The 26,950-nt window shown below is 38.3% G+C and overlaps 1 protein-coding gene across 1 annotated transcript; it reads left to right on the forward strand.

Annotated features, from left to right (window-relative positions):
- The first annotated feature begins 262 nt into the window (after nucleotides 1–262).
- LOC136257914 (cystathionine beta-synthase-like) lies at nucleotides 263–25,691 on the forward strand. The gene is made up of 16 exons (XM_066051239.1): nucleotides 263–551; nucleotides 799–911; nucleotides 3,184–3,318; nucleotides 4,776–4,855; nucleotides 8,708–8,777; nucleotides 9,141–9,205; nucleotides 11,087–11,156; nucleotides 11,269–11,360; nucleotides 12,319–12,396; nucleotides 12,736–12,868; nucleotides 14,193–14,298; nucleotides 14,567–14,638; nucleotides 15,183–15,314; nucleotides 20,773–20,875; nucleotides 23,144–23,219; nucleotides 25,515–25,691. Exons 1-16 carry the CDS (start codon nucleotides 448–450, stop codon nucleotides 25,583–25,585), a joined length of 1,500 nt encoding a protein of 499 aa, XP_065907311.1. The 5' UTR covers nucleotides 263–447; the 3' UTR covers nucleotides 25,586–25,691.
- Nucleotides 25,692–26,950: the final 1,259 nt, after the last annotated feature.

A 26,950-nucleotide genomic window follows, 5' to 3' on the forward strand; every position in this document is an offset into this window, starting at 1 on the left:
ATCTTGTAAAGAGGTGAGTACTATTAGCTATTTCACAGGTTTTAAACAATTTCAGAGTTCCAGTTTTCAATTTCCAGTTTCCAGTGTCCCCAAGTACCTAGTGGCCTAAACATATCATGATGTCTAACAGACAGTAGCCAGTCGCTAGTTACTCCAGTCCACATCACATCACATCACCACATACACAGACACACACACAAACACACAAATTGACCACGTGGAAGCGGGGGCGTCTAACAGTCCTGTGATTTTTAAATCCTAGCATAGATTTCTAATTAAATACGAGTGATTTAAAAATAATTTCGAAGACAGCTTTGCTCACCGTACTGTGTGAGACCTCACTTCGAGTTCATCGCTCAGTTGATACAGTCTCTCTTATTATTCGACCGACGAGTCGACCGATCACTGCAACTAAAAGAGTTACTTTAATAAATCTCACCGTTCAAGATGGCGATGCCAGATGGTTACATACCGCCAAATGTTCCTCCAAAGTGTACGTGGTCTCTAGGGAAAAGAAAGAATGAGTCCCCGCATCAGGAGATCATCAAAAAGTAAACTTTTGAGTATTGTCTAGTGGGGGGTGAGGTTTGGGTGTGTCTTGGCGCGTCTTTGTTCTGGCCAGCCTGTTTTTTGTTGTCGACTTTGTTGTGCTATGTACCGCACTTGTTTGTGAAACACTCAAATTAAGGTGTACCGACTTTGGTAACTTACCCAAACATTTTAATGTCACCTTGTACAAAATTTAACCCCCATTTCACAGAAAGGTTGATTGAGATTACACATTTTGTACACACACAGGCCCAGAAATGTACAAGAGCAGATACTACATAATGTACTGGAGATGGTTGGACAGACTCCACTGATCAGACTAGACAAGATTGCTAAATCTGAAGGGCTAGAATGTGACCTGTGTAAGTGCTGTACTCTGGTACATTTGGGTGATTTGTGACAACATTTCAGCACTGAGTGGTGAATATGATATTTTAATCCTAAAAGTAGCTGTGATAACACTGCTTGACAGTATCTACTCTACTGTAAAGCATATACTGACATGTAGTATACTAGTGTTGAAACGATTATTCGGTCAGCATAACATTATTCGATTCTTTTACACATTATTTGAATATTCGTTAGCACTGTAGTAAGCTGTGATCAGATGAATAAAGCCAACTTTGAAGCTTAAGTTAAGATTGTGAACAAAGTGGCATATATTCATATTCCATTTTATTAATAGCTCTCAGGCATTACCTTATTGCCCAACAAAGATATCAGTACTTACTCATGCTTAAAGAATAATCGGTCATTTTGTTCACAACTTATTTAAATAGTAAAAATTGCTATTCATTTCAGCACTATAGTATACCCAAAAATGTTTCTCTCACATTAGGCACGCATAGTACAACTTTCTATAACATACATGTATATGATCTGTGTGAACACGCACACACACACACACACACACACACACACACACACACACACACACACACACACACACACACACACACACACACACACACACACACACACACACACCACACACACACACCACACACATACACACACACACACACACACACTACATCCGATCATATGACTGGTTATATCTAACTAATGGAATGAAATATCTGCTGCATTCTGTAACTTGTATTGCAATGCTGTTTAGCAGTTTAATAGGAGTAGAAAATTGCATGGTCATAGCACAACGGCATACATGCAAGTTTTAAAAGTAGGCTTTTATCACAGTGCCAGTAGATACCATGGACTTCAGTGATTAAATGCTACACTTGTACATGTGCCATCATGAAAAACAAACTGCATATCCTTGAGAGGGTTCACAGTAAGTGCCCTTGGGTCATCACGCAGCACATATCCCTACTTTTATATAAGCAAGTAAGTTCCTCGCTAATTACAGGAGTCCAAAATGTCTCTTATAAACATGGTAGCCATGTTTAATAACGCTTCCCCCTCCTCTTCCAATGTGTTTCTAGCAGCTAAAATAAAATTTCAACAGATTTTATTTTTGCGAAGAACTGTGCCCATGGAAATATGTGTAGCGTTCGTAAAAAGATCTGTGATAAATTATAGACGTGGTAAAACCCGCTATATGGTACCCTAGTATTCTGGTAAACTGCAAAAGTTACAGAGACAGGCTGGCTTCTATGTTCAATTCCTGAGGAATCATTTTTTGTATACACTTTTTTGCTTACTTGTTGTGTTCTGTTGTTTTAAGGTGTATGGGTGCATGTGTCATGATCTGTCTACTGAACCGCTTCATGAAGTTTGAAAGTTTAGACCAGTTTCCATTGCCAATAATCCACCCAAACACACTGTCTGCATTATGACACACCATAATGAATCCCTCACATCATTGAGAGAATGCATACATACGTATAGTTGGTGGCCATGGGGTGGTGCTTGTTAGTTTCACATCCAATGATGGTATATTATCTATGACTACACACACACACACACGCACGCATGCACACGTGAGTGAGTGTGTGTGTGTGTATGTGTGTGTGTGACTGACTGACTGACTGACTGACTGACTGACTGACTGACTGACTGACTGACTGACTGACTGACTGACTGACTGACTGACTGACTGACTGACTGACTGACTGACTGACTGACTGACTGACTGACTGACTGACTGACTGACTGACTGACTGACTGACTGACTGACTGACTGACTGACTCTGTGTGTGTGTGTGTGTGTGTGTGTGTGTGTGTGTGTGTGTGTGTGTGTGTGTGTGTGTGTGTGTGTGTGTGTGTGTGTGTGTGTGTGTGTGTGTGTGTGTGTGTGTGTGTGTGTGTGTAAAAGAGCATACTGCTATCCATATGCATGTATACAGTACCATACATAAATGCATACATGCATGTGTGGTTTTTGCCTAAGTTGATTATGTTGCATAGTGCATGTGAGTATAATTATGTTTATTACATGTGTAGAGCAAACATGATATAGTAGTGTTATCAATATGTGACTACAATAAACTACACTTGCATATCATTACATTCTGTATCAAGTTACTAATGACACCAGAGTACATAAGAGAGTACATAAGTCATACAATATTTACGTATGTAATTATAGTCTGTACCACTGTATCTGTATATTCTCATTATTTTGTGTGCATACATTAGAGCAGTTAAAGTCATTAAAAGTTTTGTATATTTCAGTGGCAAAGTGTGAATTCTTCAATGCTGGTGGTTCAGTGAAGGACAGGATTGGCATACGTATGGTTGAGGATGCTGAACGTAGTGGAATGCTTAAACCAGGTGACACGTTGATTGAGCCAACCTCTGGGAACACTGGTAAGTGTAGATATTTACAAGTTTAACCACAGGTTAAACAGTGTTAACTAGAAGTTTCTCCTTGTGTTCATATAGCAGTGTTGATCTGGAAGTATGAACAAGAGCACACAGTGCAGTCATGTGCACCAACATAATGCGTGGGTGGGAATTTTAAACAAGATCGAGGCACCCACCAACTGGTTACTTAGCGATGTTCAACAGACAAGCCATAATGAGCTGGGAAGCTTCTTTTCCCACCCACCCTCCCCCCTTTAATTCATCTTAATTCATCTCCATTGATCATGCCTAACCGGATATGGTCAATGTGACGTGGGTTCAGGGTGTCAAAATATAGATAGTTGTGGGACTGTTTACCGCATGAGTTTGTTAATGAAGACTTGTAGTGGCTGAATTGTCTCCCGGATCACATGAGCATCTCACGTGTGCCCTAAATCAGGAATATGGATAGCTACACAAAATAATTCAGCCATTCCACCCTGGCACACCCACATCACACGAGCCTCAATTGGATTCATATAATAGTGTTGGTTGGTCACAGAAACCACAAATAGTTTAAAAACAATAAATATGTAGGTACATATGTACGTGTGTTTGTTTGATATAATTATGTGCGTACAAGTTAAATGTATTTATATTATTCTGAGATTAAATCTGGCAACAATTTTCATCAAACAAGTTTATGCTATGATTATTCTAAAACCCAGATACCCATACAGTTAATACTAGCCCATTCTGACTAAATAGGCAATTAATCAACCATGTATATAATACAGTACTGCCCAAGCGCAATGTCGAACTCACTCGCACACATAACTTTGCTTGAGATTTTAAAACTTGCTAATTAAGGGTGTGGCAACTGTCTCGTTCACAATTCTCATAAATGAAACAGCTGCCATGTTGTCTTGTGAGCGAAACAGCTGCCACACCCCTTATTTAGCAATTTTTAAAAATCTTGAGCAAAGTTGCATGTGCGAGCAAGTGCAACGTTGCACAGCCTTCATTTCACATGTGAAGGCTGCTTTTGACACAAAACTGTTTGTTCACATGGGTGAAATGACACAGACCCACACACATGCACACACACTTTCCCCCACACCTGGTTAAAATTTTTTAAAGCTGATGTTTTAAACCTATGTTAGGAATCGATTGATATATGCTACTTATTCTGCTGGCATAGTAATAGGAGCAGGCTAAATAGTTGAGAAGTATAACTATGTGAAGTTTGATGTATGAGAATTCCCACATTCTGGGGGGGGGGAGCATCCCCCAAGAAAAGATTCAGGTCTTAAACACTTTGATATACAATTTTAACTTTGTTGATAAAGGTAAACTAAACAAAATCAATTTATATAATTAATTTCCTGAAATACTTCTGGAAACCTCAGAAAACCTGTTTGCCATGTGTACAACCTTGTGTTGTGTGAATGTATGACTCGTGTGTGGATCACCCTGTGCAGGTATTGGACTAGCATTAACAGCAGCAGTGAAGGGGTACAGGTGTGTGATTGTGATGCCTGAGAAGATGAGTGGTGAAAAGGTGACATCATATGTTCAACTGGCTTCTATGTGTGTGTGTAGTGTGGTGGGTGTGTGTGTATGTGTGTGTGTGTGTGTATGCTGCTAGGAGTTTGTATGTAACTTTTTTGTATACTTTGGGACCATTGCCAGATATCCAGATTACACCGGTGTCCTCATTTTCACGTGCCCTCATTAGATTGTTCTATTGCACGTGAAAAGTGAGCCTTCCTGTTTTATGCAAATACTGTGTTTATGATTCCCACATTGATGCAGTGTTTTAATTTTATTCTTGTGGTATGCAAAAATCTGAGACAGTTACAGTACCGCTCAAATGCAATGTTGTTTCGCATGACTCAAGTGATGCACACTCGTGAACAAAATGGGTACCATGCCCTTTAATTAGCAAGTTTTTAAATCACTCACATTACATACCCATACACGACATATTCAGTATCATGTTAAAATCAGAGATTTCAACAAATGCGATGTTGTGATCCTCACACACACAAAGTATGATCTAACCATCTGATCAGCACCATCATTTACTAGTTCTCCCATTGAGGCTCACTTGAAAGGTATGCAATTAATGGTATAAAAAAATTCCTTTGATACTGTACATTCCCAAAGTTTTTCCCAGAAAAATGAAGTAGAGCGGTACAACTATAACTAACATCAAAGTCATTTTATTAATCATACACATTCCTTTACTACATCAAAAGAATATTAAGTAAAAGTAGGGCGGTGCTGCACCACTCTACTTACATTCCTGTGCACCATTCAGGTTTACCCCTGGACTAGTACCCTAGCTGTACAATGTCCCTCACAGAGGATTCCTACTAGACTGTGCCTGTTATAAAACAAACAATGCTAGTTGGGAATTTGCTCCCTATTATATATCCCATTAATACAACTGGGTAGTGTGAGTCAAACTTCAACAACAACTTTTATTTGGGAAAAGGGGAGTGCCCCACCCTTAACAAGCTCTCCGCCTTAAACTTTAAACAATATTTTCAATGGAAGTATATCAGAATGCATAGTGGACAGTATTAACCTTCTGGTCATTCTCAGACACCTGAGGATGATTTCAGATAGTCAACAGTACAAAAAATTTTGTGGAGAGGCATGTCATTACCTGAGAATATATACGTACCAGATCAGTATGAGAGTCTAAAATACTGGTGGGCATTGTGGTGGAATGAATATTTTAAAGTTCTATATCATTTGTGACCGGATCTGCGAAAACAGGACATAATCACATTTTTTTCAAATTCCTGTTTATTAAATATTTATAATCTACATAGTCAAGTGTACCCACTGGCAAAGTTTCAGCTTCATTTGCCAATAACTTCGGGAGTTACAGCCCTACAAAGTAGCAACAACAGAAAAATTACTTTGTACAGCAAGTATAGGGAAAATAAATTACAGGCACTTACAAAAACTGTTGTAACGTATCAATGGATTGAGGTACGGTGCTAAAATTTTCACCATCATGTTCGCCATGAACAGGGGAATCAATTACTGGGTAAGTTGTTCCTTTACTTGCACTTCTTCATTGCATACAAAGGCATAATTTGTGAAGAAAAATCGATTGTGTACAATCGCTTCAACATGACATAAACAAACGCTCATAACTTACATATCCTTGGGTCTACTGCAACGAAACAAAGATTTTCCAACTCCTCTTGAGCAGGAGAATAAGATGATATCCAGTTTTTTATTGTTAGTCCCTTCCTTCACTAAGAAAGAGGGGTTAAAAAATTTACAGAATTTTTTCAATGATACGCAAGTGTTTTACCCAATGTATTCAATGCTTTATACTGTAAATTCAGGCTTGTGCGATTATGTCCCATGTTGACAGATCCGGTCACATTTTTTATATCCACTCCCCTTTAAGTAAGAAAATAAATCTTGAAGTCAGCTCTTTTACAGTAGCATACTTCTTTTCACTTTAACACTTGTATGACCTATGACTCAATACTTTATCACTTGTCAGAAAACTTTAAATTTATAACGTACTGTCTTAATGAATGGAGATTTTGTTCAGAGTGCATTGTGGCACCACTACAATGAACTTTAGCTTAAATTTAAGTCAGTTAGAGGCCGCCCACTCAGATCTTTGTGGCTTTAAAAAAACCTCAACTTCGTCTCAGGTTTTTAAAATTGCAAAGATCCTCATGGTATGTCTCTAACTATTACTTAAGTCAGAAATTTTCTTGCTATTCCCAATAAACTGCTATTGTGCATGCTCATAACTAGTGTTGCACCGATATCCAAATTAGCCAATTATTCCGATAACCGATATTAAGCAACAGAATTAGCCGATACCAATAACCAATCTGATATAAACTAATAACACTAACACTCATCTTCATCATTATTAAAAAAATGACTCATATTAGTGACACAAGTATTGATATACAGCTAATTCTAGGCTACAATGTAAAGTTAGATGTATACCACAAGTAAAAGTTACTCATGGTAAACAGGTTTTAAGTACATTTTACTACTGCTATACAGTTGAGACAAGTGGCTGGTATTACACAGAAGCCTAAAACCTCACTTTACTGTTCGGCATGGCCTAAAACCTGACAGTTTATCATGGGGAGTAGGTAAAAACACTGGACCCGGGGACCAAGGACCTGGGGACCCACGGAAATCCAACTTTTCTTGGAACCTTTTATACTTCACAGTATTCTATACTTGTACTAGGTACCTATGCAAGCAGTCTTGCATGGCCAATCCACTTTTTTCCCCCTCGCGGCGTCTCACACGATGTTTACACCAATTCATTATAAACGTCTGTGAAAAAGTGTCTGAAGCTGACTGCATTAATTACAGGTCACTTGCTGTTTTCCCAGAGTATTTGTTTGCACAATGTTTCTAAACTTTAGTAGCTAGGTGACATAATAGACTAGCATGCTCATTGTGCAGCAGGCCGCGCGAACAATAACCAGCCAAGCCAAGCTAAGCAAGTCCCAACAGCTCCTCATACGTCATGGTGGATTTGCACAATGTTCCTAAACTACTCTAGTAGCTAGGCAGCATAATAAACTAGCATGCTTACTGTGCAGCAGGCAGTGGCCTATAAATGCTGTCAGCTTCAAGCACTTTTTAGAGGCGCTTACAATTTCTAATTGGTGTAAACATCGTGCGAGACATCGCAACGGAAGAAAACATGGATTGGCCATGCAAGACTACTTGCAAAGGTACCTAGTGCAAGTATAAAATACTGTGAGGTGTATAAAATTCCTGGCAGAGTTGGATTTCCGTGGGTCCCCGGGTCCTTGGTCCCCGAGTCCACTGTTTTTACCTACCCTACCATGGGCATGGCTTGTAGTCACCGCTAAACCATCAACACGTAACTTAATTAAAATGCCAAATAACTTATGTCTAGCCTCCCCCACATCATTATACTACACAGTGCAGTGGAGATTAACATTGTCTTTGATTTATCAAAACCGATTAATCGGCTAGTAGCCAATATCGATACCGATTATTGAACCTATTTATTTGCTTACTTAAGGGATATAAAAAATGATATTGAACTTTAAAAAAATCATTCCAATATTCTACCATTCTATTAGTCCATTCTGCTGTTTGCACACTCCCTGTGTGTGATCACACATATTTACACAATTGCCATAGTTTATTTTGCTCTCCCTTGAGTCATTTCCTAGATAAATGCCTGGAGAGCAGCAAATTGACTGGCAGCACGCCAACAACACACACACACACAATGATGTCATGTTAATACTAAGATACATACAGTGGAAGATGATATTCCAGGAAGTTTTTGATGTTGGTATTCTGTACACCTAAGCATCAGGGTAAATACATAAGTCTCTTGTGACATATTCATTTATCCATACAGGTTGCTGTGTTGAAAGCTCTAGGAGCTGAGATAGTGAGGACACCATCCTCAGCAGCTTACAACACTCCAGGTAATAATATTTTGTGATGCTGACTTGTGTAATGATTGGCTAGTCGTATGTACGTATGCATGTACAGTAGGTACAATGTAACTCCTCAAAAGGGACACCATGAAATGTGAACGCCTTGATATCCAGGACACTTGGTCATGGTCCCTTTTATTACAGTGCATAAATTTAGACCTATGAAGTCAAGTCAGGGCACCTCTCTGTTACAAGCAGTATAAGGTCACCTTAGCGAGGTCACAAGGTGTCCAGAGTAGAGGGGTATACTGTACTTATGATGGACACTGAGGAATTTATGAAAGGAGTAGAATGTCAATTTACAATAATAATAAAATATTTTACAATAACCTTCTTGTATTTTTTCTACAGAGTCACATATTGGAGTATCCTGGAAACTAAGAAATGAAATACCAAACTCTCATGTGCTGGATCAGGTGTGTACTAATGTCATACACGGGCATGAGGGCTTTGCCTGATATGTATGCTCGACTGCCCGCAGGCCTAAGGGCAGAGGGAATACATATCAGGTAAAGCCCGAATGCCCCATGTTACAGCTAAAATGTAACACTTATTAGGCCTGTACAGGGCGATCAATCACCCAAGCCAATACGAACACAGCCACTGGATATATTATATATGCTAAAATTTTTGATTATGGGTCAGCAGCTAGTACGTTATGGTTACGTCTGGCTGTAATGAACGGACATATCCTAGAGATATCATGGAAAATTTTGGTAACACGAGTTTAATCTTTTATTCAGTGCTGTTGAATCGTTTTTGGAAAAGTATGGAGTTCACTAAAGGCCTAGGTAGGTAAGCTTGCTGGTAGAGTGGTTACTCCATGCATAGTGGTTACTCCGTGCAGGGTGGTAGCTTCGTGATGGGGTGTGTCTGTATTTGAAAATGTGTGGAAACGATTGGTGAATAAGCTATAGTGCTAGTTCTCACCTTAGCCCAACGTTTTTCAACTTGTAGGATGGCAAGGATAACAAAACACTCTCTGTCTCAGTGGTTTTCATGGCAAAATCCAGGTTGTGCATCCTAATCACATGAGTATCTCACGATCAGTTTCAGCGTCAACGTCTATATAATCACTGCTCGTTTGTAACTAGCCTGGCTACATTTCGTATGTAACCCGGCTAGCTGGGCTACATACAAAATGTACCCCGGGCGGTTCCTTTGATCTGAGGTGTGAAAGTGTTTCATGTATATTTGTATCACACATGTGATAAATACTGTAGAACATACATACCATTTCCCTCATGAAATACTGTTTATGTAGATATGTGTGAGTACATTGCAGTGTTCAGACATCCCCAGCATTGATTATATAGTTGTGTAGCCACATTGCAGTTTTTTATTGTATGCTGCACTAAGGCCAGAGGTTCAAATGGTCATATAAGTGTATATGTGACCAGATCTGACACAATTATGCATTTTTCAAATTCCTGTTAGTAATCTACGTAGCCAAATGTAAGTTCTAGCAAAGTTTCAGCCTCATATGCCAACAACCGTAGAAGCCACAGCCCTACAAAGTAGTTGTACAGCAAGTATAGGGAAGATAAATTACAAATGTTTATTAAAATGGTTGTAAAACTTTCAACCAGAATGCCATACAGAAATTTGCACTATCGTATTTGCCATGAATAGGGGAATCAATTGCTAGGTAAGGTTTTCCCGTATATCACCTTTCTTTACTATGTGCGTACATGCAAAAGTGAAATCAGTGAAGAAAGATCAATCACGTACTATCATTTTGATATGACACAAACAAGCGCTCATAATGCATATCCTTGAGTGTATTGCAATGAAACAAAGACAAGTATTTGAACTCCTCTTGAGTAGATGAATAAGGTTTTTATGTTTCTTCACTAAGAATAAAGTGTTCAAAAATGTACAGAATTTTAATAGTATGAAACTATTTGTGACCTGCTGAGCAAAACCTGACTTGTTTGTATTTTTTCCTCAAACTTCATTTTAATACTTAATTGTCGTCTAGAGGGAAAACCAGTAGCTGTTAAAGTTTCAGCCTTATCTGGTAAGAGCTTTCGGAGATATAATGATAGACAACAAGAAGAGCAAAACAATTGATTTGTACAGCGCCTATATGGGAAAAAATTACAGATGTTTGTTTAATATGGACTACAGAGTTGGGACTTGTATCATTCTATTCACCATGAACTGGGGTATTCATCAAGGTATAGTTTTTGGTAGTCATACTGTAAATTTAGGCTTGTGTGATTGTGTCAGGTTTCGTAGATCCGGTCATATATGCATATGGTGCAATTCCTGACATGTAATCTTTTCCACCACAGTACCGCAATGCTAGTAACCCACTGGCACATTATGATGGAACAGGAAATGAAATATTGGAACAGACTGGAGGTGTGTGTGCTGTGTTTTTGTATTTAATAACTTTAGGTCATTGACTTATTCCATACTGTACTGTAGTTGTATGTTGGGTTACTGTATGTGATAACATGTACACTACACACAGGTAACGTTGACATGATAATAGTTGGAGCTGGTACAGGAGGAACTGTGAATGGTATTGGCAAAAAAGTAAAAGAGGTGGCCCCTAATTGTAAGGTATGTATGTCTGTGGATGATGTAATCATCCATTATTGTACTCAAAAATAATTTATTGTATTGTTATATACGTGTATGTATGGTGTAGACTGTAGAGTCAGTTATATACGTAAACGTGGGGAAAAGTGTTGTTCGTACGTATAAATGAATTAAATAGTCAATTGTTTGCAGTAGATCCTCAGTTATCCAAACTCCTTTGTTTTCAGGTAATGTAATCACTGAAGCCAAAAGGTTTTGATAATCAAAGCCTATTCATTTATATACAGAGCAATGTTCAAATACTGTAATAGAGCATGCATCGTAGCCGAACTACTCTAATAGAGCAGTCATTTCTACTGTTCAGACAACCAAGTAAGTGTTCAATTCCTTAATTTGTAGAACAAGGCTTAATGAAACCTCTGACTTGCCACAAGAATGTTAATAGCAGCTGCTACAACAAGCAACATGATTTTTCAGCTGATTTGTGCATACATGTAGATTTTTTGGAGTATGCATTTAAAATTTCTTCAGATAATCTACTGTATGTATTGCACTACACCTAATTTTATTCACATCTTAATTTTCGAGTGATCAATTAAAATATCTGCATGTATTTCTATATGTGCACAGGATCATCATTAACATTATGCTTTATGAAGTGGGGAGTGTTAGAAAAAGAGTACTGTTTGTACACATGTAGAAACTTTCTCACAGGAGTATGTCCAGATCCTCATTGTAAAGCACTCTTCCGTCTTTTAAATCAAACACATGACTAGCATTTGTTATTTTTAATCATCATTGTTAAAGCACACATAAGAATTCACCTCCTGGTGTACTCTCTGTACACTTGTGGAAATAACGGATGATTTCTAACCTAAGAATTTTGTCAATGTAATTCTGTCACCTAAGTACTCGTGTGTTTTGTATGTATGGGGTAGGAGGTTGCTTTTAAACTTCACTACAAAATGTTACATTACAGATTATCGGAGTTGACCCATATGGTTCCATCTTAGCTGAACCTGAGGAGCTGAACAAAACTGATGTCACCTCTTATCATGTGAGTCATTGATATTGTGTTCTAGTATGTACTGTGTAGCTATATACATATATGCAGTACTTTCCTATGGATCGTCACTTGTAGAGAATGTCCACATTAACTATAGTCTACCCTTACCGATAGTTTTAGTTAGTACTTGTACAGGATACAACAGTTGTAATGCACACACCCTGTAATTCTTTACTGTTCACAAGTCATTTAAAGGTATATTCTTCTGATGTACATAGCAAAACAAAATTTTCATGCGTGCATTTACAATCAAAAAAATATTTTGTCACACATTAAAGATTTGTGTGTTGAAGCATGAACATGGTACAAATTGTCATGGTGATGTTACAGGTGGAGGGCACTGGATATGACTTTATCCCAACGGTGCTTGATCGTTCTGTGGTAGATGAGTGGTACAAGACTGGTGACCAGGAATCCTTCCATTATGCTAGAAGATTGATCAAGGAGGAGGGACTGTTGTGTGGTGAGTATGTGTGTTGTAGTTACCTGTAAAGTGGTTGTTCTATTAGAGTGTATTATTGGCTATTGGGATTGCATTGTGCATTCAAAAAATGACCATGTCATATGGCATGTCTGCTTTTCAACAGCATACTGCACATGTAGGGAACATCTTCAAATCATACATGTTCACTGACACTTATAACATGCAGTTTAGGAAGTCAATTCAAGTCATGTAACACATGCAATTTGTAATGCAATAACCATTAAGCAATATGTACACAGCTTAGTAGCTGGGTTACACACGGAGAGACATGCCCATTAGAATACTGTGCATTTTATTTCTGTAACACTATTTCAGTGTATACATTATAACACTATTAAAATGACATACTGTAGATCTCAGTACTATACTGTACCACATGAGAGTTTTCGTATAGTGTAGGTGCATACTAGGACTGGGACGAATATTGAAATTTACTTTTGAACATTCGCTAGTAAAATGTTCGAACATTCGAAGCTTTGGTGTTAGCTTTCAAGTTACAAGTTTTCTTGTACTTACTAGCATCCTTCTTAAGTTTTATCTTTCTAATACTATTTAATAAGTTGGTAAGCATTCGGAAAGTGAATAGCAGCAGTACTGAATGATGCAATCAATTGATTGCAAATGGGCGTTTCTGCTATACTGCAATCGTGCATAGGTAAACATGAAGTAATGGCTAAAAGGACGTTTCCATGCATTGTCTATCACTTTATAAGTTGTTTTAAGGCTGCAACTATGGTAGCAAGCTGAACTGTGATGGTTTAAAAGTGGGCGTGGAACACGAAGATTGAATGCAAAGAGACGAACATTGTAAATGTTATAAATTGTATAAATAATAGTAAAATGTTTAGAATATAATTTCACTTATTCGGCTATTCTGTTGTTCGTATTCCAGGTTTTAATGAATCCCATTATTTTGCACTTGTGTGGGTGAAGATCAAACAAATAAGAGTGCTCTTATTCCTATACAGCACTGAAAGGAAAATACAACACTGCATACGGAAAATACAGAAAGTGTTTTTAAACCAGTTAAAGCACTGCCACGCTGGGAAAAATAGCACTCTGATGTGGTCTCGAGCCGAATACATTGCCTCATGCTGTATTAGTCTCTCACCCACACCCTCATGTTATTTTCCCATATTGCACTCGCAGCGGTGCTTTAAGTAGTACACAAACATAGAACTTTTACTTACTATAGAATATTCTAAGCTTTATTTATTAGCAGCCAAGGTCAAACTTAGTACACAAGCACAGTGTATGACATCTATATGAGTGCATTATAACTTCTTGTCATGTCACACTTCAGGTGGTAGTAGTGGAGCTGCTCTAGCAGTAGCACTGAAGGCAGCTAAGAACCTCAAAGCTGGCCAGAAATGTGTGATAATCCTTCCTGACTCCATTAGGAACTATTTGTAAGTATTGTACTGTGTAGTTGATGTGTTGATAGGGATGTCTTTGGGACCAGTATCAATAGCCTTATAATGTGTAGGTGACCTTATTAATGAGACTGTATTATTTAGCTGTGTTAAGTCACCTACGTATGTAGTGGGTGAAATTGAATATCCAGAAGCATGCAGTGAGTGAGTGGGCTAAGTAGGATGCAAGTTGCCCACAATGTATAGTATTTGTGCATACTTTTGTACTAACTTTACTTCACTTACTTGTGTCTTTGTGTTGAAGATCAAAGTTCGTCAATGATGACTGGATGATAGAGCAGGGGTTTATGGATCCTCCTGCTTCTGACAAGGAGTGGTATGTACCTTACGTTGTTATCATGTCATTGTTACATTGACTAAACATTTACAGTTAGTATACACTTTGTGTGGTTTATATTGTGTTGTTCACTGCATTACTGCTTACATCACTTATACTTTGTCTTGCGTCAGTAAAAATAAAAACGAAGAAACTACAAAGAAGTATACACAAGTGACTATGTACTTGATCAAACCACTTTAATAGAACAGTCATGTGTTCTTTCCAACAATGTGGTTATGTCACATGTACTGTGACTGTCTCTATGAATGTTGTCATGTGGTACAGTATAGGATAGACAACTTCAGAAAGCCTGCATTGTCATTTTTCTCAATAACAAGTGCAGCTTTCCTTGTCAGGAATGTCACAATCTGAGCACTGATACAACCCGACGGTTCCACCAATAGTTCATGCTATTCCTCACTTCTTTTTCTGTATCTTAACATACTATATGCTGTACTTTTTAGTAAGTACGTAGAAAAGGTGTATTATCTCTCCAAGCATTGTATGTGTTCAGATTACACTTGTGGATGTATTCTCACAGGTGGTGGGATAAACCATTGACTGAGTTGAAGTTACAAGACTGTCACATCTCTGCTAACACTACTTGTTCTCAAGCAGTCAATTACATGAAGGGACAGTCACTAACTACAGTACCAGTTGTTTCTGATGACAAGTAAGTACATCTGTATATACGCTATGCAGGTATAGTCAAATTCCAAAATCGGATGCTTTTTGACCTCACATTTTCATCCAAATATGGATGATGCTTCACTAAATCATCCATTTTGGATGATTATTACTCATCTCTCTTATAGTTACATAAGCAAACATCATCCAAAAGTGGATGATTATTGCTTGATTCTCTATATAGTGAGTGCTTATGTAAGCAAATATCATCCAAAAGTGGATGATATTTGCTTGATTCACTATATAGTGAGAGATGTATGCAAGAAGCATCCAAAATCGGATGTTTCTAACCATCCAATATTGGAATGTAAACTTAGCCTTCCAAAATCGGATGTTTCTAACCATCCAATATTGGAATGTAAACTTTGCCTTCCAAAATCGGATGTTTCTTGCCATCCAATATTGGAATGTAATTTCTGTCGTCCAAAATTGGATGTTTCTTGCCATCCAATATTGGAATGTAACTTCTGCCTTCCAAAATTGGATGTTTCTTGCCATCCAATATTGGAATGCAATTTCTGTCGTCCAAAATCGGATGTTTCTTGCCATCCTATATTGGAATGTAATTTCTGTCGTCCAAAATTGGATGTTTCTTGCCATCCTATATTGGAATGTAATTTCTGCCTTCCAAAATTGGATGTTTCTTGCCATCCAATATTGGAATGTAATTTCTGTCGTCCAAAATTGGATGTTTCTTGCAATCCAATATTGGAATGTAACTTCCGCCTTCCAAAATCGCATGGTTTTTGCCATCCAATATTGAAATATAAGTTTTGCTTTCCAAAAATGGATGTTTCTTACTATCCATTATTGGAATGTAAGTTTTGCTTTCCAAAATTAGATGGTTCTTGCCATCCAATATAGACTATTTCCGAAATGACGTCTTGCAAACTCTATTTAGGGGACTCTTACGTTTTCTGGCTGCATTTATCAAGTTCAATGGTGAACACACACATACGATCTGGGGTTTTCATGGAGCCCTGGCCAATCAGGAGATGGCTGTAAGTAGTACAGCTCTGCAGTGGTGGGTAAAAGCCTGTGGTGTTAATTTGCCAGCTTTTAGCAATTGTTATACTGTCGTTCATTGAAATGCATGCATAGCTTGAAACAAGCAGTAACTGCTGTTTTACTTTGTGATAATTGATAGTGTGATAGATTGGGTGTGCGTCTATATATTATACGTCAGGCACCATTCATTCTTTTAATACACAGGTGCACCAATCGTAATTATGTTATAATAAAGTGCAATAAAATATGGATCATAGAAGTTAAAAGAAGGAACAAGGGAGGTTTCCTATTATACCTGCAGATAATCCCTAATTCACCTGCAGCTATAGGAAACCTCCCTTGTTTCCTTACTTTTAAATTCTACAATCCCTAACTGAACTTGAAATTCCATTGCACCTGTTGGTTTAATAGGCAAAACCGTCAGCAAAAAGGTACATAAAGAAGGACAAAGTGAGTCCATGATGCACTCATTGCATGATGCATCTCTGGAAGAAGCAACATTGAATAGTGAAGAAATCAAACCTGTAGTTGAGCTACACCCTGTACTGTATGCTAGGCTGAAAGCAGTCAGTCAGTTAGCGGAAATTCTGTTAAACACAACTTCTTATACAGTAATAAATCATAGAAACTTATTGGAAGGGTTTAGAGAATGGGTCTGAAAATATTTTTGAGCTTGGGTGTGTCTACCCAATGCTGCCAAGCTGTTGTTGCTGCCTGCTTGCCTTGCAGCTGTGGCCAGGAGGCAGGCAAGAATGCAGGCAGACTAAAAATTTGAGTTTTGGCAAAGGTTTTAAATTCAATATTTGGCCTCGTATAAGGATTTTTGTGCTTAACAATTGATTGCATTGCGGCTATTCCGTAAAAGTGATTTTTCTCCAGTGTAGTTGCCTTTGACAGCAGTATTCTTGTGGGCATGTGTCAGTTCGGTGGAATCCCACTAAATCGCACTATACCTGACTGTTTGACAGTTGACCTCTTGTATACTTTGTCGCCTTTTATTTTCGCCATCTGTTCTCATACGAAATCATTCATAACTTCTTAAAATTGCATCAAGAAATTTTTTTTTTTACGATACACAATTTAAAATCAAAGAAACTTTTAATGTGAATGGCAACAAATGTATTCCAATATTGGATGGCAAGAAACATCCGAAAATGGATGGCAAGAAATGTATTCCAATATTTGATGGCAAGAAACATCCAAATTTGGATGGCAACAAATGTATTCCAATATTGGATGGCAAGAAACATCCAAATTTGGATGGCAAGGAATGTATTCCATTATTGGATGGCAAGAAACATCCAAATTTGGATGGCAAGGAATGTATTCCAATATTGGATGGCAAGAAACATCCAAATTTGGATGGCAACAAATGTATTCCAATATTGGATGGCAAGAAACATCCAAATTCGGATGACCAGAAATGTATTCCAATATTGGATGGCAAGAAACATCCAAATTTGGATGACCAGAAATGTATTCCAATATTGGATGGCTAGAAACATCCAAATTTGGATGGCGACAAATGTATTCCAATATTGGATGGCAAGAAACATCCAAATTTGGATAGCGACAAATGTATTCCAATATTGGATGGCAAGAAACATCCAAATTTGGATGATTGTTGCATAAATCTCTCACTATATAGAGATATGAGCAATAATCATCCACTTTTGGATGATTTTGTTCCTTTGCAATAATCATCCAATTGTGGATGAAAATGTGAGGTCAATAAACATCCAAAAATGGAAACGAACCATACCTCACGCTATGTACACAGTATCCATTGTTGTATTGTATAAAGATGTGCATACATCCTGTATATGTGTTATGTGTAGACAAACTTGGAGGCAAATACTTGAGTATTTGTATTTAGCAGTACGTATTCAAATACATTATGTTTTGGAAACTAAATGTGTTTGTACTTAATACTATCTTGTACTGAAAACTATTTATTAAACTACTTCAAATACTTTTCTAAACTCACTCACCTCTTTTGATCATAGAGACATTTCTTGTTCAACAGTAACCTTGTCACCTCTGTTATTGACACCTCATTGGTTAGCATTAACACAATTTACTAACACAGTTAGAAAATTATAGTACAGTGGTAAACTTGCTTGTCAAATATGCAATACCTAATAGCTAAATTGTTTTTACAGTGTACCCTCAGTTGTCTCAAGAAATGGTAAAGGCGTCCAGTAGTGCTGGGCGGTATTGAAAAATAGCAAACAGTATACCTTCCATAAAAAGTATCACGGTATTAATGTAAAAGCCATTGGTATTAAAGTAACTGCCATTTACCTCAACAAAAACACCAAATACCCATGGTAGCTCAGCAAACCTCAGGTACAAATTACCACAAACAAACTTGTTTACATAGTTTGGTTAGCTGACTACATCAGAACCTGCCTACAAACATTATCACATGTCTGGCTGCCTTCTAAATATGGGATGAAACAAGCCCACAGGGAGGCCATAGTGTCCAGACGGTAGGACACTATATATGGTGGTATTTTAAAAAAAGTGGTATCAAAACTGGTGTGACTTAAATATCACAGATTACTATCAATACTGGTATATCACCCAGCTCTAGTGTCCAGATACCATATAGGGGGAAGTTCCAATGGGCAAAGGTTTCACAGTAGAGGGAAAACAAAATTATTCGCGGTTAAACTTTTGCGGTGGACAAAAGTATGGTGGTGCCCATTCAAACACTTAGCCGTGCAGATAAGCAATGCACATTAATTATTGCATTGATAAGTGGGCGTGGCTCACGGCGATTAAGATGCAAGCATACACTGGCACCTGACAATCGATTAAAGTAGGTGTGGCTCTGCATTGGGCATACACACATCATTGCACGTGGCTTTGTGCATGCCTTCAGATTGCTGCAACACGCCTTGATAAATGGGTGTGGCTCCATGTATGACTAGCTACAGACAATGATGCACAATTCAAATAAGTAGGCGTAGCTCACAAAAGAAGCTGGGCTGTTGCAAGACTTTCCACGTTGTTAAAGCAAATTAACTTACGTGAAACCTCAACCAATCCGGACATCACAGCTAGCAGCAGCATTCGCAGGGAAGCTTTTGTGGTTTTCTGCAAAAGTTTAGCCCATCGAAACTTTCCCCCTATACGGTAGATGAATTACTCAGCTCTGTTGACATACTCTAATAGAACATACACCTGTACTCAAATAACCTAATAGAATAGTCAGTTATAATTTCAGATTAACAAGGGTACAGATAAACAAGGGTCTACTTTAAATACTTTGAAAAGTATTTAAATACTGTCCTAACAGACGTAGTTTCAATTGTATTCAGATTATTAGAGTACTTGTGTTTAAAGATGGGTTTAAAATTACATCTTTTGTGTGTGTTGTGTGAGCGTGTGTGTGTGTGTGTGTGTGTGTGTGTGTGTGTGTGTGTGTGTGTGTGTGTGTGTGTGTGTGTGTGAGGCAGCATAGCCAAATGGCTAGAGCACCAGCTTAGTAATTGAAAAGTTCCAGGCTCCATGCCTACCCAGTTACGCCAAATTGGTGTTGTTGTTTCCTTGAACAAGAAACTTTACCAGAGACAATTATAATTTTTTTTCAAACCCCTGTGAAAATGTCAGGCAACCTAAAGCATTACCTGACATTGATATGCTACTGTTTTACACAATTCATCGGAAATCCTTATAATACATTGATAGAATAGAGTGACTCAACCTATAATAATACAATCATTGTTGTCTAATTGATTGAAAATGCTTCACTATAAAACTCTCTAACTTCCTTCTATTTTGATCTGACATTTTGTCAGGCAGGTTCCATTATGGTCGGCCATGCATGATATTTGCCTGACAAATGGCCTATGTCTAGCAGTAATAATTGACTCTGCTTTACTCACATTACTCCAGTCTACTCAGCTATTTACATGAGGACCTGGTGGCCTGGTGTCAACTGGGAAAGTACGTAGCCCACCCAGCTGTAACATCAGTGGGTACCTGACGTAAACTGGAGAAGCAAATACAACTGTCTGTGTCTCACACAGCGGGTAAAGGTCCAGGTGGTATCTCAGGTGCCCACACCTTCATCTGAGGGACTTGGTACATCCTCCTGTGTATTACCAGTGCTGCCCCAGGAGGATGTATGTGCGTGCATGTGTGTGGTACACAGGATCCCAGTGCTGGTTCACTAGGTAGACATTACCAAACTAGCACAATGGCCGAAGGTTTTGCTTTTGTTTTTGCTTTGCTCTGTGTGTCTGTCTGGTGTAGTGTGAGTCTGTTCATATGATATGTGTGGTTTGGGAGTCTGCATAGTATTTGTGTGTCTGTGTAGTGTGCAAGAGTGTCTGTGTATTGCATGTGTGTCTGTGTGTGTGTACGTACATACATTCAGAATGTGTGTCATATATATGCTACAGGGTGTACGTATTATCCCATTACAGGAAGGTAGTAGGAGTGGTCAAGCTTAGTGATATAGTCCAGAAAATGTTTGCTGGAAAATGTTCTGGTGAAGATGCAGTTCAACCTACTCAACAGTACAAACAGGTGAGGATACAATTGTCATATATACATACATACATACAGTGAATGGTTGATTAGCCCAACTAATATTAGAGAAAAGTCTTCACATTACTGTCAGTTCATGGAGGGATGCCAGATGAAAACAAATAAATTATCCTATGATGCTCTTCTAATAAACATACACCTATTAACCAAGTACTCTACATGTAATTGAACTGGGCATTGTTAAGCAATCCTCCACTAAATTTCTGCACATTTGATACAAAATTTTGGTGGGAGAAAATTTTTGTGAACTTGGTGAATTGATTTCAATTTTCCAAAAAGTTCTAAAGAGGTAACACAAGGATTTGTAAAATATGACAGTATCTGCCAAATTCTTAAATTGCTACAATTTATCCCACCAAATATTTTTGTATCGCACAGTATGCGCAACATGCTGTGTGTTCATGCTATCATGTCATGGCATGTACACAAAACCTGAACAAGGCACTATCAAAAATAAATATGACACCTTATATGGTTATACTGTATGTTAGAGTTAAAGCACCACCGCGCGTGTGTACAGAAAATACAGTACGAGGGGGTGTGTCTAGAGGCTAATACAGCACGAGGTGAAGCCGAGTGCTGTATTTGCCTCGAGACACCCCCCGAGTACTGTATTTTTCATACACACAAGCAAGGCGGTGCTTTAAGTGTTATATTGTACTTCCTGGTCGCGTCCGGCTTGGAGCGATTTTCTCTAGTACTCAAACCGCTGTGATATTCGGTGATGAGGATATCAGTAAGTGTTTAACTATTTTCTATTTCTAGTCGTAGAACGAACTAATAGGATTAGTTTGGCTAGTTTTAGCAATTCACGTCACACACGTGATCAGTCGTGCTGTCTTAGTGGAGTCGTGTTTAAAAAGCTTTGTTATCAGACGATCAGTAAGTATTTATACAATCTATTCCTAGCCGTGGAACGAACTTGTAGGATTAGTTTGGCTGGTTTTAGCGATTTACAGTGTGTTGTTTACGTAACATTCCACAAATAAATTCTCCACATAACTGTACTGTATTTGCCCAAGTGTGCTGTATTTTCCCAATTAAGCACATAACTGTACTGTATGGCTCATACAGTACAGTTATGCAGTTGATTAGTACTGTATGGAGAATACGATACGTGGCATCGCTTTGATCCTCCCACGCAAAGTACAATATAACCTTATACAGGTATTAATGTGTTGCTTGTATCCAGCCCTTGTTGTATACAGTACGAGAAAACAAAAAAAAAAAATGGGGAAAAGAGTATACTAAGTAGCAAGGGGAAGTGAACATTTGCTCTTACATACCATGAAACATATAGTTAATTTTAGTCCTACAGAAATAATATTGTAGCTCTGTAGTACCTCAGTGTAACTAAATGCGAGATGAAATTGTTCACAAGTCTGTAGTTTCCACCTATTATCACATGGGCTGGGGCTCCAGTTCTTTGTTTGAGGTATGACTTGTACCATCAATGAACTACCATTACTACATACCAGAGCCTTTGGTACCAGCCCTCCAGCAATACTGCAGCTACACCTACTATAGAATTCTAGGATAATAGGAAAGAGATGAAACAACCTACGGAAGTCGTCTGATAAAGGTCATTATGTCAATGTGCAGGTTCTTTGCAGCATTGTTGGATCCTTCCACTAAAACAATCAAAACACTCTAATAGAGCAGTCATCCGCATAAAATACTCTAATAGAGCAGTCAAGAATGTTTTGTTAGTTATCCCACCAGGGACCTGCATTGAAGCTTGTGAATTGATGAACTATAACTGACATAGATTTTGGTACATAGACTAGCTAGACCATTAACACGAAATTAGCTACTCTGGCTTTGAAACTGTAAGCATTTTTAAAAGATTGAGCTAATAAAACTAATAGGTTTTGGAAACTGCACATGTATGGTGCTTCATAAGAAGTCAAAGATGGGATGAACACTGTGGCCAAAACAGGAAAAAATGGCCAATTGTTGCCTCTGTGGATTAGTTAGACCATTACCAATATTGTAACTGATATATAATCAGTACAGCTCTAGCCACAGTGTTAAGACACTGATTCCTAGGATGAACAAATTTACAGCTAGTCACCCTACGTGTATAAGTACATGTATACAGTACTGCAAGTTGTATCCTTTAAGACTACATCCAACAATGCATTAGCTAAGAGTAAAGTTAATTCACAGTGTGTATGTACGAGGGGGGGTATGTACATGGTACAATATACTGTAAGGTGTATATATACAATACTATCTTGTGCACAGGTTGACCAATCTGCTACTTTAAAGAAATTGTATGATCTGGTCGTTAGATATGACTATGCTGTGGTGGTGAAACCTGGTGTGTTTGTGTGTGTGTGTGTGTGTGTGTGTGTGTGTGTGTGTGTGTGTGTGTGTGTGTGTGTGTGTGTGTGTGTGTGTGTGTGTGTGTGTGTGTGTGTGTGTGTGTGTGTGTGTGTGTGTGTGTACATACAGTATGTTAAGATGAGCATATAGTCTTTGTCAGATATGTACGCCCAAGTGCTGAGGGCATACTATGTAGGGCTCCCAGTAATTTTTTTTAGTGTGCTATCAAACTGCCAGTACAACATTTGTCCTGCCAGAACATTAAAATGTACTGATACCCAGGTTTATAAGCATACTCACAATGTAGTGACATAAAATAATGTAACGCACTGTTTTTAGTCTAGTACAATAGTCTTTAAGCTATGAAATGAAACTTCATGCATCCCACAAGTCAGGTAACACTGGGATAACATTTTATATACATGTTGCACATTCATAGCTGACAAGCTGGTGTTCAAACCTCACTGTTTTGGCTTGAGGTAAAGCTTGTGGCCACAAACCATAAACAAACAGCTTAATTAAATATTACTGCCTTTATAAGGCTGCTCTCCAGCAGTATGTAGCATTATCCAGCCACAATGTCCATACAGTAGTAAAGATAACCAGTCAATATGGGGCAGTTGGAAAAGGCGGATATAGTCGGATGCAGACACGGACATGGATATTTTTAAAATACATTTTTACATATACATAACAGTTATTTTTCATACCCAACGTTGTTTTTACAGCAGCATTCACTTCCAGACCCAGGCGTTGATCTTGTCATAGCGCTTATCCATTTATAAGCGCATATAGTGTCGTCTAGAAATCTAATTCAGTGTTATAGAGATTAAGCTGGCATTTCCCTACCTAAACTCGTAGGCCTGGTCCTTGAAACCCTCAACGCTTGGTATAAGCACCTGCGCCTTATACTTAAAGGCATAAGATTGGCCTGCTAAGCTAAGTTGCATGGGGCATACAAGCTAATCTCTACAATTATATAACAACACTATATGGTCTTTGGAATTCTGTGGAGTCTGGTCTAGTCCTTCGCACGTGCGCTTATAAATGGATAAGCACTATGACAAGATCAGCGTCCAGGTCTGGAAGCGAAGACTGCTGTAAAAACAACGTTGGGTATGAAAAATAACTGTTGCATAAATGTAAAACTGCTTTTTGAAAATGTCTGCATCCGTGTCCGCGTCGGATTGTATCCACTTTTTCCAGCTAGCCGTCAATATGCAATATTGACCAGAAATGGCTGATTGTCCAACGAGCCTTGCATACATACCAGGCATGTGTGGGTAGGTAAAAACAGTGGACCCGGAGACCAAGGACCTGGGACCCGGGGACCCACGGAAATCCAACCCTGCTTGGAATTTTATATGGCTCACAGTATTCTATACTTGTACTAGGTACCTTTACGAGTAGTCTTGCATGGCCAATTCACTTTTCTTCCCTCGCGGCGTCTCGCACGATGTTTACACCAATTAGAAATTATAAGCGCCTCTAAAAAGTGTCTGAAGCTGACTGCTTTTATAGGCCACTGCCTGCTACACAGTAAGCATACTAGTCTATTATGCCCATTGCCGCCTAGCTACTAGAGTAGTTTAGGAACATTGTGCAAATGCATCATGACGTATGAAGAGCTGCTGGAACTTGGTTAGCTTGGCTTAGCTGGTAATTGTTCGCCTGCTGCACAATGAGCATGTTAGTCTATTATGTCACCTAGCTACTAAAGTTTAGAAACATTGTGCAAACAAATACTCTGGGAAAATAGCTAGTGACCTGTAAGTAATGCAGTCAGCTTCAGACACTTTTTCAGAGGCACTTATAATTTCTAATTGGTGTAAACATCATGCGAGATGCCGCGAGGGGGAAACAAAGTGGATTGGCCATGTAAGACTGCTTGCAGAGGTACCTAGTACAAGTATAGAATGCTGTGAAGTGTAAAAAGCTCCAAGAAGAGTTGGATCCGTGGGTCCCCGAGTCTTTGGTCCCCTGGTCCACTGTTTTTACCTACCCGGCATGTGTGAGCAAGTCATGCACAATAACATAGGTATTAATTAGTTCCCACAGTCAATTTTGGCCTTAATTTTTATATAATTGGCTAGTCAGGATACATTTCAGATGTAGCCTGGGAAAGTGGCCAACTGAGCTACAACCCAAGCAGCTACCTTGATCTGACCACATACATGTGATGTGTATTTCTATGAATGCGTTGTAATACATTATTTTAATAAGAAGGTGGGGAGGTATTAGGGTCTACATGTGTGCATTACTATGACTTGATCTTCTGGTACCATTAAAGGTTCACAAGAGTTTGTTGGTGTTTCCACATTGTTTGAACTGGCGGAATACTCTGAGACACACAAGAACTGACTAACTAATAGGAAGTTTTGTATTGATCGTTCTATTATAATTATATATTGAATATATTCTGCGTACTTAAACCTTGCTATTTAATCTCATATTGCTGTACTTCAGACATACTGTAATTTCTAAGTAGAGTGAAACCTTATTAATAGGCCAGAGGTCATTAAACACACCTTGTCCACATGTAATACACATGTTTTCGACCTACGTACATACTTGACTTAGCCATGAAGTTGTTAAGTGAGGTTTCACTGTACGTAAGTTGGAGTGTTTGAAAGTGGCTGGTAGACAATAATGAACAGGTGGCCACTTGTAATGTACAACTACACAGTATAATTTTGTAAGAAGATATCCAACTAGAGTCTTAGAAGGTAAATGACCTTCATTCATCAGCTATATATACCAAACGATTAAAGTTATTCGAAAGAATATGTAGCTTGTGTACCATGGATCTGCAAGAGCCCCATATGTTAGTGCTTTTTCAAATTCCATTTTATTACATTTTTTAATCTAGATAGCCAAAGGAATGGCCAACCGAAATTTCAGCTCTAGAAGCCAACAACTTTTGAAGTTACTGTGCAGTGCTACAATGTGTCAACAGCAGAAAAAAATTATTTGTACAGTGACTATACGGAAAATGAACTACTGGCGCTTAAATAAACAGTCATAACCTTCAAACGCAGTTCTCTACCAAGATGCAACTTACACCATTGGGTTCTCCATTAACAGGCAGATCCATTGCTGGGCAAGTTTTGTCTTCTAGGCCATTTCTAAAAAGTTAGGTGAAGGTGACAACATGAGAGAAAAACGATGACAAATCGCTTGTCCAACATAAGGCGAACTAACGCTCTTATCTCTTCTCTCCGTAGGAGTACTAACACAAAAGAAAGATTTTCGAACTCCACTTGCTTTGGGGATCACGATGCTACCATAGTTTGGCTGTTGCCACCTTCCTTCATTACAAAACAAGTGCTCAAACAATTTTTTTTTTGATTTCGAAAATATTTCATCCATTGTGTTTTATTGCATTCTACTGTGAAATTAGGCTTGCACTAACATGTGGGACTCTTGCAGATCCGGTGACATATAACATGATTGCATTAGTAGAATAGGAACACTAGATAATGTGATCAAGAAATACACCTTATGTTTGGATTTATTTGACATGGCCACTATGATGGTATTATTTACTGCAGAGCCTGAAATATATCAAAGTGTCAGAACAAATTCAAGAAAGATGATATGTTAACGTTTTGATCTGACAGAATAGTTTGGATGCACAATGAACCCCATTAGTTTGATATTAGTATACAGGATGATTGGAGATGGATGAGCTTATTGCACAAAACAGAGGTGCAAATGTAACAATGG

The sequence above is a fragment of the Dysidea avara genome, chromosome 1, assembly GCF_963678975.1.
Source record: "Dysidea avara chromosome 1, odDysAvar1.4, whole genome shotgun sequence".
NCBI classification, from domain to species: domain Eukaryota; kingdom Metazoa; phylum Porifera; class Demospongiae; order Dictyoceratida; family Dysideidae; genus Dysidea; species Dysidea avara.

Bases quoted from the DNA above. Each gene is read 5' to 3' on its own strand.
- LOC136257914 (XM_066051239.1), top strand. From the start codon at position 448: ATGGCGATGCCAGATGGTTACATACCGCCAAATGTTCCTCCAAAGTGT. The intron at 3,319-4,775 runs GTAAGTGTAGAT...CACCCTGTGCAG, and splicing joins GCCAACCTCTGGGAACACTG to GTATTGGACTAGCATTAACA. The intron at 15,315-20,772 runs GTAAGTACATCT...ATCCCATTACAG, and splicing joins CCAGTTGTTTCTGATGACAA to GAAGGTAGTAGGAGTGGTCA.